The sequence below is a fragment of the Acomys minous genome (genome assembly GCF_964271855.1).
Source record: "Acomys minous genome assembly, chromosome: 3".
Taxonomy (NCBI): Eukaryota; Metazoa; Chordata; class Mammalia; order Rodentia; family Muridae; genus Acomys; species Acomys minous.
In genome coordinates this window covers 137,832,873-137,848,343 of record NC_140485.1, presented here as the reverse complement: position 1 = coordinate 137,848,343, position 15,471 = coordinate 137,832,873, and the positions used below count along the sequence as shown (strand labels likewise).

The 15,471-nt window shown below is 47.8% G+C and overlaps 1 protein-coding gene across 5 annotated transcripts in view; it reads right to left on the bottom strand.

Annotated features, from left to right (window-relative positions):
- FNDC1 (fibronectin type III domain containing 1) overlaps nt 1-14,680 on the bottom strand; it is an 81,839-nt gene extending 67,159 nt beyond the window's left edge. For 3 of the 5 annotated variants that reach the window (XM_084777452.1, XM_084777454.1, XM_084777453.1), the window contains exon 1: nt 14,291-14,680. In XM_084777452.1, the coding sequence (XP_084633578.1) occupies nt 14,291-14,396 (106 nt within the window). In that variant the 5' untranslated portion in view covers nt 14,397-14,680. The remainder of the gene's footprint in view (nt 1-14,290) is intronic. The other 2 variants (XM_084777455.1, XM_084777456.1) reach the window with 1 other exon arrangement.
- Nucleotides 14,681-15,471: the final 791 nt, after the last annotated feature.

Below are 15,471 nucleotides of genomic sequence, written 5' to 3'. Positions count from 1 at the left end.
ATGTGCGCGCACACACACACAATCAGTAGGCCAGGCCAGGTCCACTGTTGGCAAGTCATCAACCTCTATCTTGACCCCAGCAGAGATCCTGCAGTTGTTGACCCAGACAACCAACCAGCATCCTTCGGTCCTTTGCAGTACAGAGATGCCTCTGTGAGTAGGGCTCCATTTGGAAAGACTACAAGAGATGAGAATCCATGCTGGACAGGCTTACGGGTAGAGAGGAAGGACATAGGATGCTATCCAAGCTTAGCAACTAACAAAACTAATGACTTGCATATCTACGCATGCTCTAACCTCTACACACACTACAGTTCTGCGCGAGCTGCAGACTGACCTCGCTGTCTCACTGTTCAATGCCTATGTCAGCAATAGCTGCCTGGGGCAGGCCCTGAGATGGAGAACGATTGTATGAACAATGGAAACAGATGCTCAGAACTATCTCTGAATCCCAGGCCAGTCTACATTGGGCAGAAACATGGGTTTTTTTTTTTGTTGTTGTTGTTGTTGTTTTTTGCTAATAAGAGTTGCCTCGTAGAGAGCTGTGTCTCAGAACACAAAAACACAATGCCCAAAAGCAGAGTCAATAAAATGAACCAATGAAGGCAGGACCCATGGAGTTGCCATGCTTAGAAAACCCGATTCAAAGCTATAATTGAATCCTTCTAGGCTTTGTTTCTGGTTTTGTTTTAATGTAGTTGCTTCATCAGGTAAAGAGAGAAAGGAAGGTGTGCCTGGAGAAGCATCTGGAAGGATGGTAGGGGGAGAGGAAGAGGGTAGAGCCAGGGAATGGTTTCCAGGGAAAACTAACCCAAAAAGAAAGAAAGCAGAGATTTTCTCCTGTTCAGCCCACTTCCTTTGAATTGCTCCACTGTAATTTTGCTGTTGAATGATTTTAGCCAAAAGTGTTAAAGCACAGAAAAGTGCTGGCCCAGGCCAGCATCCAACGAGTATTCGATAAACGGGTGAATGTTTAAGCTTAGCTAACAGGCAGTTTGCCATCCAGAAAGAAAGGAACGCTACCTCAAAACCGGTCACCATCCCAGGGCCTGCCCCAGACAGCTTCTGCTGACAGGGTCATTTGAGATTCCAAAGTTAAAACCCAGAGCTGTAGAGAAAAACCACTGAGAAAATATCGAGAAAGAACTAAATATTTTCTGAAGCAATTAGCCATATGCTAGTGATTTAAAAATAAATACTCTCTAATTCTTTGATAGTCTCCCAAGTACTTACTAAAGAAATCGATGTAACTGAAAGTTCACTTAACTGGACTTAAACAAACAAACAAACAAAAACTACATTTGAATAGTAGATTTGATTGATTCATTTTTTTCTCCAAAGTCATGGTCATACTGTGCTGTAGCAGCCATGCATTCATAGACCCACCACCTGCAAGTCTCCGATAGCAAACAGTATCTGTGTGCGAGCAGCAGAAAAGAGCAGTGTGTTTCTACCGCATTAATAAGTAACAAACCAGGCATCAACTTTATTTTGTCTGACTGGTATGTAAACTAATTTCTCTCTGTATTTATTTCAAACATCCAAATTCAGCACCAAATGAAAAATAGGTCATAAGTGAAAACACCAAGTTCACTGATAACACTGAATCAGAGAATGTGGCCACCACTGTCCTCTTCCTGTCTCAAGCTCTGGAGCTTTAGACAAACCCAAAAGAGCTTCTGAGGGTGCCAAATCCCAGGGGGACAAGGGCCTGGACCATCCTAGGGAGCTGCTTCATGGAAGCCGCGGGAGGAGGGGGATAAGGGGGTGGAAGTTGAATGCAAGCTGCCACCTAAAGGCAGGTCCTGGAGCTTCAAAAGCCACCAGCCCTGACTAACAGAAGAAGTCAAGCAGTATAGTCCTCTCAGCGCTGTATGGAGGAGTATGAGATAGAAGAGAAGCCGGTGTCACTTCAGCGACGCCCCCTAATAACAGAAGAGAAACAAGAACAACGTTCCCTAACACATAGCCCCAGCTGCTGTGCTGTCCCTGCCCACCCTGGGCATGACAATTACTCTATGGCGAGGCTGCACTGACTCCTCCAGGTAAGGATCAAGATGACCTCACTCTATGTTCAGGAGACCCCTGCAATACCCACTGTGGCCCAGCCTGTGTCTTCCTAGGATTGGGAATGGAGATAGTGTTTCCTAGGCCCCGGGTAGACTGTGAAGTGAGCAAAGCCCAACTCCAAAAACCAAGGTGAGCTCTAGGCTGAAAGTCCTCCCCCCTGAGCCTGTCCTATTCTGATCTCAGTGTGTGTGTGACGCCCAAAAGAGCTCAGCAGAGAGTAAGTAAGGAGATGGTGTGACATCCTGAAAATGCCCCGGTTAGGTGATACCGACAAGACAAACATGCTCCCATGCTCAGGTACGTTCATCTCGTCACTAAAGTCCCCAGGACAGTTAAAGCGATGGCATGAAGCATTCTTTGTCTTCTAGCTTAAAATCAAAAGAAACACATATCTAAACATCAAGACTCCCCCCCCCCCCAGCTTATTGCTCCATTTGGCTTCTGTTAGAGAAGGTTCATTCAAAGGCCCAGATGAGGGCAGGGTTCTCTCCTTAACAGCAACCTCTGCCCTCTCCCTTAAACTGGTACAGAACCTTCAGTACACCTTAAAGCAGCAGTTCTCAGCCTATGGCTGGAGATCCCTTCATGTGTGTGTGTCTCGGGGGTGGGGGGAGGGGAATGGAGAAAAGTCCAACAACCTTTCCACGGGGGTCACATATCAGCAGACATCCTGCATGTCAGATCTTTATATTACAATTTATAACAGTATCAACATTAGTTTTGAAGTAACAATGAAATAATTTTACGGTTAGGGGGGCCACCACAACAAGAGGAGCTGTATTAAAGGGGCGCAGCATCAGGAAGGTTGAGAACTGCTGCCCTATAGTTAGAGTAAACTGAATATAGAATCTGCCAGCGACTCATTCAGTTAGAGACCCTGGGGTCTCTGTACGGCTGTGGGCTTAGGAGGAGCCGTACAATGGTCGCATCTTTCTTCTGTCTATCCAGTAAAAGCCTCTCTCAATTCTGTAACAGACCTGTGACCTTCCCCTAATATGCCCTATTCTATTCTCTGGACCTATTCTAACTGGGGACACACCAAGAAGCCAGAGAGGGGGTTCTGAGACTTAGGGAAGCCCGATCTTGCTGTCAGACACCGAAGGAAATATAGATCCGAAATCATGATCTGAGCAAACATCTTTTCTTTATACAGCACCTCGCCTTGGATACTTAGTGGTAGCAATTCAGACTAACTAAGAGCTCTGGGTGCAGCCGGGCATAGTAGTGCATGCCTGTAATCCCAGCACTCAGGGAGGCAGAAGCAGGTAGATCACTGTGAGTTTGAGGCCAGCCTGGTCTACAAAGTGAGTCCAGGACAGCTACTGCTATACAGAAAAGCCCTGCCTTGGAAACAGAACAAAACAAAAAGCTCTGGGTGCTAAGGGTCCCTGAAGCCAATCCCTGGACTTCCCATGGTCTGACTCCAAGAAATAGTGAATTCTGAAATTTAAATGAGCCCAAAGTCGGATTCTGCCACTAGTGTTCAGGCACTGGTGGACTAGGGTACTGTTAATAAAGATCTTCTGTGAAAATCAAAAGCACCCTTTGAAGGGTGCATTCGTATGCAAAAGCTGCCAGTGAGGAGCCGCCCAAAGCAAGGAGGGCCACCAGCAGACAGAAGCTGCCGCACTCAGAGAACACCCACTACAGAAACACAGGAGGCAGGCGGGTCCAGGGAGCAGGTGAGGACAGGCTTGGGTACAAAGAAGGCCCCAGAGCAATGTTCACGGCTTTTGAAATAGGTGAGCCACTTAAATCCCAAACACACTAAGTATTATAATTCTCCAACAGTGTGAAGTCTGGGTGTTGAAAGCTCCCTGCTTCTTCTTTGAAAATCAAGTTCTACCATCCATTGGAAACACCTAAATGCTTCTGGGATTCTCTAGTGAAGAAAGCATTAATTTCAGCACAACCACTAGAGTGTGTGTGTGTGTGTGTGTGTGTGTGTGTGTGTGTGTGTGCACGCGTGCGTGTGTGTGTGTGTGTGTGTGCGCGCGCGCGCGTGCATGTGTGTGCGTACATGTGTGTGATAAAGGACAACCTTGGGTGGTTACAAGCACTCAATGCACAATCATGAGGACCCAAGTTCAGATCCCAGCATCAATGAAATGAGCCATACAAACACCTGTCACTCCAGTTCCAAGGGAAACAAATGCACATGTTTGTGCACATACCCACATGCAGATACACACAAATAAAATAAGCCTTATGTTTGAAATAGTTCAGATCGTCCTGAACTGCATAGTTCAAGGAAAGCCTGGGATATCCTGTTTCAAAATTTAAAGTGACAACAACAATAAAGAAATCACTAAGGAATTCTTAGGGCATGAGGACAGCAAGTGACAAAATTAAAATCAAACACCTAAGTCAATAAACTAAATTTGTGCCCAAGAATACTCTTAAAATAAACCAGTCTTAGGCAGATCAGGGCCCAGGGGTCCTGCTCAAACTATGGCACCAGCCAAGGACAATATGGGCAGTAAACTTCGAACCCCTACCCAGATCTAGCCAATGGACAGGACATTCTCCACAGTTGAGTGGAAAGTAGGGTCTGACATTCACACAAACTCTAGTGCCCCATATTTAACCACGTCCCCTGGATGGGGAGGCCTGGTGGCACTCAGAGGAAGGATAGCAGCCTACCAAGAAGAGACTTGATACCCTATGAGCATATACAGAGGGAGGATGTCCCCCTCAGTCACAGTCATAGGGGAGGGGAGTAAGGGGAAAATGAAAGGGAAGGAGGAATGGGAGGATGCAAGGGATGGGCTAACAATTGAGATGTAATATGAATAAATTAATAAAATATATTTTTAAAAATGAAATAAAATCAATCAGTCTTATCTCCCAAGATGTTTTCTGTTGGATTATCAGTCCTATTCAAGTTTCCTAAGTAATTTATAACAGCTTAGCAACCTGGTGGAATCTGAGACTGCCTTGATAAACGCTGCCTATGGACCACTGCAAGGCCATTGCCCACTGCTCTGTCCCTTGCTTTCCCTTGCCAGAAAGCTAGAATGCCAAACATACGAATGCCCGGCCTTTCAGCTTCCCCTACAGCTAGGATACACTTACAAGTGAGCCCGGCCCATGACACAGGTGAGGAAATATGCTGTCACTATGGAAAAGCTACTTAAAGGGACCCTTATATGTCTTTTTTTTTAAAGCTTCCTCTGTTTCCACCTCCTGGAATGTCACACATAATCCCCAGACAGGCATCAACCATCTAGCAACTGTAGGTGACAAGTGGGAGATGATGCAATGGCAGAATGGAAACAACGGGACGATCCCGGGCCCTGTCTACCTTACCAAACCCCAGAACCAGTCTAGGTCTCTCTGGTCCCAAGTTTACAACTGAAGAGATAAACAATCTCCTCATTTGTTTATCCACTGATGTCACAAAGGATTTGGGGTTAGCCACACCGCTGCTTGTGGATTCATAATGTCAAGTCCCTTCTGACTTTAAGTGAGAACTGCTTTCACTTGAACTTGTTCCTGTTGACTTTAGGGGTCCACTCGGGAAACGCCACTTGACAACATCAGCCCATTGACTTGAGTATGTGCATCTGTCCCCAGAACACCGAAACCAGAAACAAGAGTGAACGTAAGCAACAGCGCTGGCAAAATGCAACCACTAGGACCTAAAGCTCTTGGGTTTGTGTTTAGAAAATAACATAAATAAAAGCTACTGTTTCTGGGGGGGAGAGGGAGGGGGACGGAGTAAAATCCATCTATGCCAATAGCTTCCCGGAATGGATTAAGATAAGTTGGAGGGATTTGGTGGATGTTGTCCTTGTAACAACCATAAGAGCATACGCCACTGTGAAGAGCAAATGCTGGGGGCTGTGGAGGGAGCACAGCGCTGCGCCTGCCGCTGACAGTGCCACAGACCCACGGGAAGTCAGTGTATGGGATCTTTTGTACATTCTTCAAATTCAGTTTGCAACCAAGAAATGATTTCTGAAAGAACTGCCATTGTTCGCTGGTCCGACTCAGACTCCGCCCACTACAAACTGCTTGACATGCCAGCCAACACACACACACACACACACACACACACACACACACTCTCTCTCTCTCTCTCTCTCTCTCTCTCTCTCTCTCTCTCTCTCTCTCTCTTAAAAAATGCATTTCTTTCCCAAAATGTGAAAGTCACTGTCTAACTATGTTAAACACTTGGACATTGCTGTGTCCTCGGTCGCCACTCATGCAGCCCTGAGAGCTCCTGGGAAAACTCCCTTAGAAAAATGTCCTGGACAGGGGCTTGGGATGAGGTCAGATGGTGAGTGCTCCCCTACTGTGCATGAAGCCCTGAAGTCGATGCTCAGCACCGAGCCAGCCAAGGGTGATGGTACATGCCTGCGGTCCCAGCACACGGAGGCAGAAGGACCAGAAAGACAAACCCATCTTTAGAAAGATGGCAAGTGAAAGGCCATCCTGGGATACAAGGCAAAACACTAACAAGGGAGGCCGCGTAAGTGTTGTTAAAAAAAAAAAAAAAAAAGAGCAAGTGAGAAAGAAGCCAAAAAGACCCAGTGACAATTCAGATTTTTAATGAATTGGGGGAGTGGGATGCAAACCATATAATGAACAAAAAGGTGTGTCTGTCTGTCTGTGTGTGTGTGTGTGTGTGTGTGTGTGTGTGTGTGTGTGTGTGAGAGAGAGAGAGAGAGAGAGAGAGAGAGAGAGAGAGAGAGAGAGAGAGAGAGAGTAGTCTTTAAGAGGAAAGAAATTAACCACTGGTTGATAGACACTCTCATCAGCCACGTCATTCATTCATCCAACAGACATTTTTTGAGCACTGAACAGTATCAAAGGCTAAGTAAGTCACTAGGGATCCGGAAGTGCCTAGAGAGGCTTTGCCCGTGGTAGCCATTTTCTCTCCGATCCCTTTGCGCCCTGTGTTTCTCACTCTCGTATTCCTCCAACTGACCATGAGTGAACTGAGAGCTCAGCGGGTAAGGGCTGATGATCAAGCCTGGACCTGGATGAAATCATAGGCACTGCTTGCAAAGTTTTTACAGGTAGAGAACGTGGGGTAAGGGGTGCACACGTGTGTTGCCTGCGTGTGTGTGGTGCTAAGCCATGAAGGGGCTAAGGACGGGATTAGGTACACAAGACAAGTTTTGAACTGCTTGACCTGCTGATGAGGCAAGTTTAACAAGTCCTAGTATAGGAAGGACCTTGTTTATAACCACACCCCTTGTTAGCAATGAGGCATTTCCATCCGCCTGCCCTCAGGGACCTAGCCTGCTGCTGCCTGGTGTGGATGCTTAAAGGGCTCCAGCCACCACAGATCATGCTGTCACTCTCAATGTCTGTCTGTTTGTCTGTCTGTCTGTCCTCTCTCCTCCCACTTTCCCCTCCCCTTCTCCCCCTCTTATCCCCCCTCTGAGATGGCCTTTCCAGTTCTCCCCTCGCCCATAAGCCTCTTGCCCTAAAACAGTCGCATGGCGTAATTGCACCTTGGCACACGCGCATCTCCCCCACCCTGACCCGTCCGCGGCTTTATCCTAACACCCCTGATCCATTTTGTGATAGGCACCGCGTTCACAACAACTGCGGCTTCCGGGAAGCCCCACTTGAGTCCCACCCGCCACGGTGTGACCGACTCATTCCTCTGCAGCCAACCACAGGAGGACAGACCCAGAGAGGGCACGCTGTTCTAGGTTCATTTCTTCAGCTGGCGGTTCCAGTTCACAGTCTGACATGTAGGGAGGGCAAGGCGGCAGGAATTCAGGAGAGACGTCACATCCAGTCAAGAGCGGAGAGGAACGAATGCATGAGCACCGTGTTTGTTCCCAGCTAGCTTTCTCCTTTCTTATACTGTGCAGGACCCACAGCGTAAGGAATGGTGCTGCCCACAGTGGGCTGGGTCTTCTTACATCGATTAACCAGGACGACCCCCCACAGACCTGCTCACAGCCCAGTCCAATCTAAATAATTCCACACAGAGCTCTGCTCCCATTCTGTGTTGTACCTATTAGAAGTTAAAACTATGCAGGCCCTGGAGCAGAAATGTCTGCGCTGGCATTTACATGTAGCCTAAGGGAGAAAACCAGGTTAGTTTCCAGACATGCAACCCGAGGTAGCCTCCAAGGGAGGACTGCGGGGTTTCTAAGATTCGAGTCCAAATCCTAGGACAAGTAAATGCTAGATTATGCCTTTGGGAGAACAGTTTACTTTAACAGCGTTAAACCTGGTTCCCACGGAAAGGAGACAAGAGTAACACCAAGTTCACATGGTATCCATGGAAACCAAGTGTAAGCACGCACGTGGAAGAGCCCATTATGAAAAGAAAAGGAAAACAAACAAAAAGTCTACCTACACCACATCTACAGCTTGTGTTTTATTGAGTGTTCTGATGCCACAGCAGAAAACTATAGTGCTGTCTGTTTTTAACCAGTATTTACAGCTCTCCAGTTAAGTTGTTTCCCTTAAAGTGTAGCACAATATACGATATATTCTGATTATTATAATTAAGATAATTTGCAATACTCACCCTAGGAACAAAAGTAAAGCTTGTGTGTTGGGGGGTGGCAGTTACCAAGACTATGATCATGGGGGACAGGGATGTTTCTTATTCTCCCCCCGTGGCCCAGCTGCTTTGATTTTGGCCCGGGCCTACAGAGGTACCAAGACTACCCCAACAGCTAAAAGGTTGTGAACCCCACCTTTAGACTTAGGTTTCAAATCTCTTTTTATTAATATTTAATTGGCAATTGCTGCCATGTCAATCATGTCCTTTCCATCTTAATGTCTACAGGCAGCTCCAACGAGGGCCAAACTAAAACACTTTACAAAGCACTGCACTAAGGGAAGAAAGCAGATAACTTGACGTTTGTGCTCATTTTCTTCTCTCTTTAAGGTCCAGCCACCAATAAATAAATCCCTTTTAATGAAGCCCATGGAATATGAGACTGCCTCGGAAAGGCCAGGAGCGCCCTCTATGGGCCACAGAGTGCAAGCGCTGCCGAGCACTGGGTCCAGGGTGCAGGGGGTTTTTGTTTTTGTTTTGTTTTGTTTTTTAGATTTTATTTATTTATTTACTTATTCATTTATTACATATTCAGTATTCTGCCTACATGAGTGCCAAGTCTTAAGCTCCTAGGAGGAAGGGGGAAAGGGTGTTGGTTTATGTAAATAACCAATAATTCCAAATATTCAAATACACACTTTAACGCTGGTGAAGATGTGCGGGTAACAACAGCCACAGTTGCCCCCCTCCCCCCATTACCTGCTCTCCCCAAGGCACCGAAGTTCCCAATTTGCTCTGTATCTTAATAAATGAATTCCATGCGTTCACAAGTAACTACATAGCAGGCCTGTTCTTTCCTTTTTTTTTTTTTTTAATCGCTTTAAAGACCCACCCCCCCCCATGTTTTCTAATTAAAACAAAAGCTACTGATAACAACAGAAGTGTTATTTCAAACCTAAGCCCTGAAATTTCATAGGAAACAAGACAGAGGTCCAGTCCCCAGTCAGCCTCCGGAGTATCTCCCAGAATGTTCGTGCCCAGATTCCTTATTCACACCCCTTGAAGTTGGCAGAGTGATGGTTCCCAAAGAGCTCCTGAGTCCCCAGAGCCAAGGAAGGTGGACACTCAGTAGCTGGAAAAGGAGGAAACCCAATCGTGCCCCAGGTCTCCCAAGGGAGCACAGCCCTGGATTTTAGCCCCAAGAGACCCAATCTGGTCTCCTGACTTCCAGTACTTTGTGCTAATCATTCCTACTGCTTTAATCCAGGAGGTGTGTGGTGATTCCTCACAGCAACCATAGGGAAAGGCTGCATGCCACACCTACATCCCTCCCATTGACAAGGGATGGGCCATTATGACTTCCACGCAGATAGGACACATTGGTGACAATAGGGAAGCCTCTAGTGATGGCTTTCTACTGACACACAACGCATTGTCACCCTGCGATCCCACTACACCCTCTAATTTTACAATAATGCTTTCCATGCTCACAAAAAAAAAATGAGTGAAACGGGTCATCCATCGGCTAGCTAAAACAAAAGGGGGCCACTTGCTTGTAAAGACAGGAGTGGGAAAAAAAATCAACAGTGAGCTGAATCAGGCGAGTCACAGGGAAGTCTTTAAGGCTTCCAAAGATGAAAGGATCTCACAGACCGAGTCTATCCACAATGGAGATTGCTGAAGGCCAGCTGAGAGGTCACAATGCTGCTAACATCTGACCCAGGCACCTGGACTTTTAACCTTGACTCGGCTGTGTATCCCAGGAACTGTAAAACTCTGTGGCCCCTGGATTCCGCTCTATCCTATAACTTACAAGGTGCCCATAAAAAATTATGCTTGAATGGGCTTTCATCTGTCCTTCCCTACTGTACTAGGAATGATAGCAATTTAAGAATTGATCAGTTTATAATGAGGGTATAGCTCACGATGGTGTTTGCCTAGCATGTATAAGGCCCTGTGTTTGGTCCACGGTGACAGACAAAAATCATAAGATTTATTTTTAGAAAATAACCATGGGGCGGGAAGGATGATGGGTCAGCTATGAAGAGAGACCACTGCTCCTGCAGAGGACCCTGGCTGGGCCCCCCGCACCCACATCATGGCTCACAACCATCTCCAACTCTAGTTCCGGCAGACCTGATGCTTTCCTTATTCTCCACAGGCACCAAGCACTCACATACATACGTGCAGGCAAACACTCAGACACGTAGAAAATTTTAACTTAAGAAAATGTTTAAACAACTATATGAAGCCCTTAATGTGTTGACACAAGGCAACGTTTTGGAAAAAAAAAAACTGTTTTCCAAAATAAGAAGGCATCATAAAAGGAGTGGTGACCCTTGTTATGTTTTGACAAATCACCTTAGCAGAAGATAGCTGGAGCCTAATCTGCTCACTCATTCAATCCACTGTGGTATTCGGTCTCCCTCCCACAGACGCAGAGCACGGGGGGGGGGGGGGGGTGTCTTCAGAGCCTTTGTGGATAGCTTTGGGAAATATTTCACACTACACCCGACTCCTCATGGGGCTTCTCTAAAGGCTGGCCATACTGTAGAATCTGAAACTACGTAAAGAGTTTTCACATTTCTGTATACCAAAGCTGCATCGGTCTAGAACAGGCGTCTGTGTCAGCGGTACAGCATTTACCTAGCAAGCACGAGGCCCTGTGTTCAGCTCTCAACACGATAACATGTTATGTGGGTAGAAGATTCATTCAAAATCCAAGATAGGCGATAGGTCACATGTGTTTGCGCGCGCGCGCGCGTGTGTGTGTGTGTGTGTGTGTTTGTGTGTGTGTGTCATGTGCACACAGGAATGTGCACTTGCACACGGAGGCCAGAAGATTACCTCTGAAGTCTGCTCTCACCTTCTTCCTTTTGGGGGGCAGAGCCTCTTGTTTCTCTTGCTGCACTGTGCACTCCAGGCCATCCGGTTCACAACAGTGAGTGATGTTCAGTGATTCTCCCATCTCCACCTCCCATCTTGCTATAGGAACCCTGGCTTTACAGATGCATGCCGCCACACTGGGCCCCTGTGTAATATTTTGTACACTAGCCATGTGGATATACCGTGTTTCGTTTAAAAATCACATTTTCATTCATATTGGTATTAAAATCCCATTTATCCGTATTGCTATTAAAACCACATTCATTCATATCGCCAGTCATAAGAAAAGTTTCCAATATAGAGAAGTGTCTGAGCCTGCTAGCGGAGAGACAGTTTAGCAGCATACAAGTTTTAACTTTAAAAAAACCCATTGCATCACTGACAAGAAATACTTACAATTACTTTACTAGAGGCAGCAGGCTCACTTTGTTTATTTTTGAAGAAAAAAAAATGTGCCAGAGCTACTCAGCAACTACAGTTTGTCTGTAGTCCCCCCCTTTTTTAAAGTAAATAGAACATTCCACTTAGAAAGCAAGTTGATCAGCTGCTGACTCTGAGCCACACAGGTGTCTCTCGCTGGGGTTAAGCACTGTCAGCGTTTTCAGCATCCCTGCCTTGACTCATTGTCAGATGCCATTTACTACACCTGGCAAGCCGTGCGCCTTCCATGTAAACTTCAATGCAGGAAAGAGGCAAAGGGTGTCCTCATATGACTTTAGGATGAAGTTTGGCCTTAAGGGTTTATTGAAAGGATCTTTAACTTTAAAAAAGGAAATAAAGATCACCTCCTAGGCATCCCTGAGTGTCCACAGTAAATGCACCTGTGAGTCCAGTCCTACAGACTGGGGAGCACCCCCAGTATTTTAGTGTTTGCACAGTAGCCTATTGTGGCAATAGTGGAGGAAGGGCATGTCTTGCTTGCTTGCTTGTTTGAATCTGTCCCAAGTTGCAGGGCTCACTGAGATCCTCGGTTGTGTGCATGCTGCAAGGAAAATGTCTGGTGCTCTGCGGTCTGCTACCGTCAGCACAGCTCTGAGTAATTTGCCTTAGAGAGATGCTGGACCCAACAGAGGAGGGATGGGGCCGACAGCCACCACACGCAGGAAGCATGAATTAGTCTGCCCCTGGCCTTGCCTGGTCAGACACAAAATTCAAGCAGCTGCTGCAACGGTGGATGGCAAGACAGACAGCAAGGCTCCTCAAGGAGCCCGTGGAATAAATTACATGCTGTTTCGTGATTTTTTCCCCGGCACAGGAATCATCTGCAGGCTGCTGTGCCCGCCTCTTCCCTTCGCTAATTGAACTTAAGTATGGTAAATAGGCACTTTGAAATGTGCTTGTCTTCTTTGTCCATTTCTAGTCTGGTCATCATTTTTACTGCAAATCCCACGTCAACACAGTAGAGAGGAGTGCCAACAAGCCTTCCAGTTCCAGCATTCCACAGCACAGTGATTTGCAGAGCAGAGCGCAAAAGAGTGGCTGGCAGCGCTGCAGAAGCCTCGAGGATCCCAAACAGCCCTGCCTTCCCATCCTGCAGGTGACTGTGGAACCGGAAAGGAAGGCGGCTGGAACCACCTAAACGCTCGCTAGTGCTTCCACTTTTAGATTGTTTTCTGTAAGAAAAACTCTTTCAGAGCTCTAAAAACTTTAGCTTAGCAAGAGGGAAGACATGGGGCTGTGCGTGGGGAAGTTGGAAGACTAGAATACATTTATTCTGTCAGGCGGTTGTATAAAATCTGAAGTGAACACTTGCCTTAAGGTATGAAGAGGAGAGAAAAGACCCCTACACTGCCTGTATGACCCTTTTAGGAAGAAGAAACTCAGCGCGTGCCAGCGTATGTAGCATCCAGTACCACCAAACAATATGCATGATAGAGATACCACCAAGGTCCCAGAGAAGTCTTTCCCTTTATCCTTGCAGGGAGAGCAATGCAGACATTAGCATACAAAGCTAGTAGCCCTTGTTGGAAAAAAAACTTAAAAAAAAAAAACTTTTTGCCGCCCTGCTGGGGCTGCACAATACAAGAAAGAAAGAAGAAAAGAAAAGAAAGAAAGAGAAAGAAAGAAAGAAAGAAAGAAAAGTCCGGTCCTTAGGTTCCTACAAATTGATGTCATTAACTAAAAGCCACAGACAGATTCCATCTGTGGAAATGCACGGGTGGAGGTGGAAATCAAGACACCAAGGACATGGGGATGAGAGCTTGTCTCTTTCTTTCTCTCTGGGTGAAACGCACAAGAAAACTGACAGCCAGCCAAGCCTCTCGTGCTAAGCAAGCATCCGTCCACCCAGGCTGCAGCCTGAGCCTTGGAGAGGGTGAGGTTCTCAGGAACGCGCTGACTGTCCGGTTTTCCCCCCCTCCCTCCTCGAAAGACAAATGTCTTCTTCCAGCGGCAAAGTTCCCAAGCCTGGCGCTCAGAACTTCAGCTGCTGCTGGTCCTGAGTTATAAGCCTGCCTGCCTCTCTGTCTCCCTCTGAGCGCTCCCCAGTGACAATATCCTACCTCAAGACAGATGAACGGGATGACAGAAAGAAAAAAAGTCCACACCCCCAGGAGAGTATAGCCAAAGAAAGTGTCTCCTACCCTGATGCAATGCCCAAAGTCACTGCTCTTTCCTTTGCCTGCATCTCCAGGGTACTAAGACAAGTTCTACTCCCAGTTCTCTTGTGCCATCCGTCCCCAAGCCCATCTCCCACACGCGGAGCTTCCACAGTGCCCACACCTAGCGCTCCCTGACTCCACTCACAAGGATGCACAGGTTAGTGACAAGACAGGCACGCAGGCAACACAGAGCCAAATGACAAGCGGCGGGCAGAGAAGACAGGCGGACGGACCGCGGAGTCTGGCACGCTCGTACCTGGGGGCCCCTCCAAGGAAGCTACAGGGAGCAGCACCGCTAGCAGCAGCAGCAGCGCCGCCCAGAGCAGCAGCGGGCGCGGGGACGCCCTGGCCTCGGGGACCATCGGGAGCCCGGGATGCGCGGGGACCGAGCGTGGGTGGCCCGCAGTGCGCTGGCTGGAGCGAGGGGATCGCAAAAGCAACGCCGTCTGGTGCCTGTCGCCCGGCGTTCAGTGTCCTGTGAGAGCCCTGGGCGATCGCTCCTGGCCACGCAGCGCCGGTGCCGCGCTCCACCACTGAGTCCACCCTCTGCTGCCTGCCGCGCCTTTTAGCCACGCTCCTGCGCCCCCTGCCGGCACGCTCGCGACGGGGCCCCACAAGGCGGGCGGGGCGCTGGGTGGGTGACCCAGGAGTCCCGGAACCCCACTTGGTTTTGTGAAATTACAAGCAAAAAATCGGTAGTCTCAGCACCAGGAAAACTCCTCCCTTTGTCTAATTCTTTAACACTTTCTGGCCCGGAAAGTTGTCCATTGCAAACAAACGGTGCCAAGACGGGGCGTGAACTTGGTCCCCTTAAGCCCCTAACCTCTTTGCGTGGTTTCAACTTAGGGGACCCGGCCATACAGTGGTCTGCGGGCTCGCGGTATCTTTCCCACGGAGCCAGAGCGCTTGAGAAAGGGTGATGAACTGTACTAGACGCCGCAGCTCCTGGCTGTCATTTCACAGGAGCGCGTGATTCCAGTTGAAACGGAAGCAGGCTTAAAGAACTCCGCAAAAACCCCAGCCAGGAACTCTTTGACCTCCTTTTCCGTAATTTAAACAGGCCCTGGGGTCCTGCTGTGCGGGATAACAGCCCGAGTTTTGATCCAAGCCAGCTGAGACTCAAGCGGTGTAGGAGCGCCCCTGGAGGCGACAAAGACGCGCGCTGGGGAAGCGGAATGCTCTTTTTGCAAACCAACCTGCTGCGACCGAAAAGCTACAGAATTATGGAATAGGCTCGCCGACGTGGCAAGCCCAAACTTGACCAGATTTGTTTAACTCTCCGGGAAGGAAGACACGTCAAACAGTGTGTGGAAGGATGGTAATAGAACACGGAATCTTTAAAATCTGAAACAAAATCACAAAATCAATCTGCAATGAAGTCTCCAGGCTCCCCAAGGAGGACGCTCTTCCCTTATCCCTAAGGGCTTTAGATTTCCC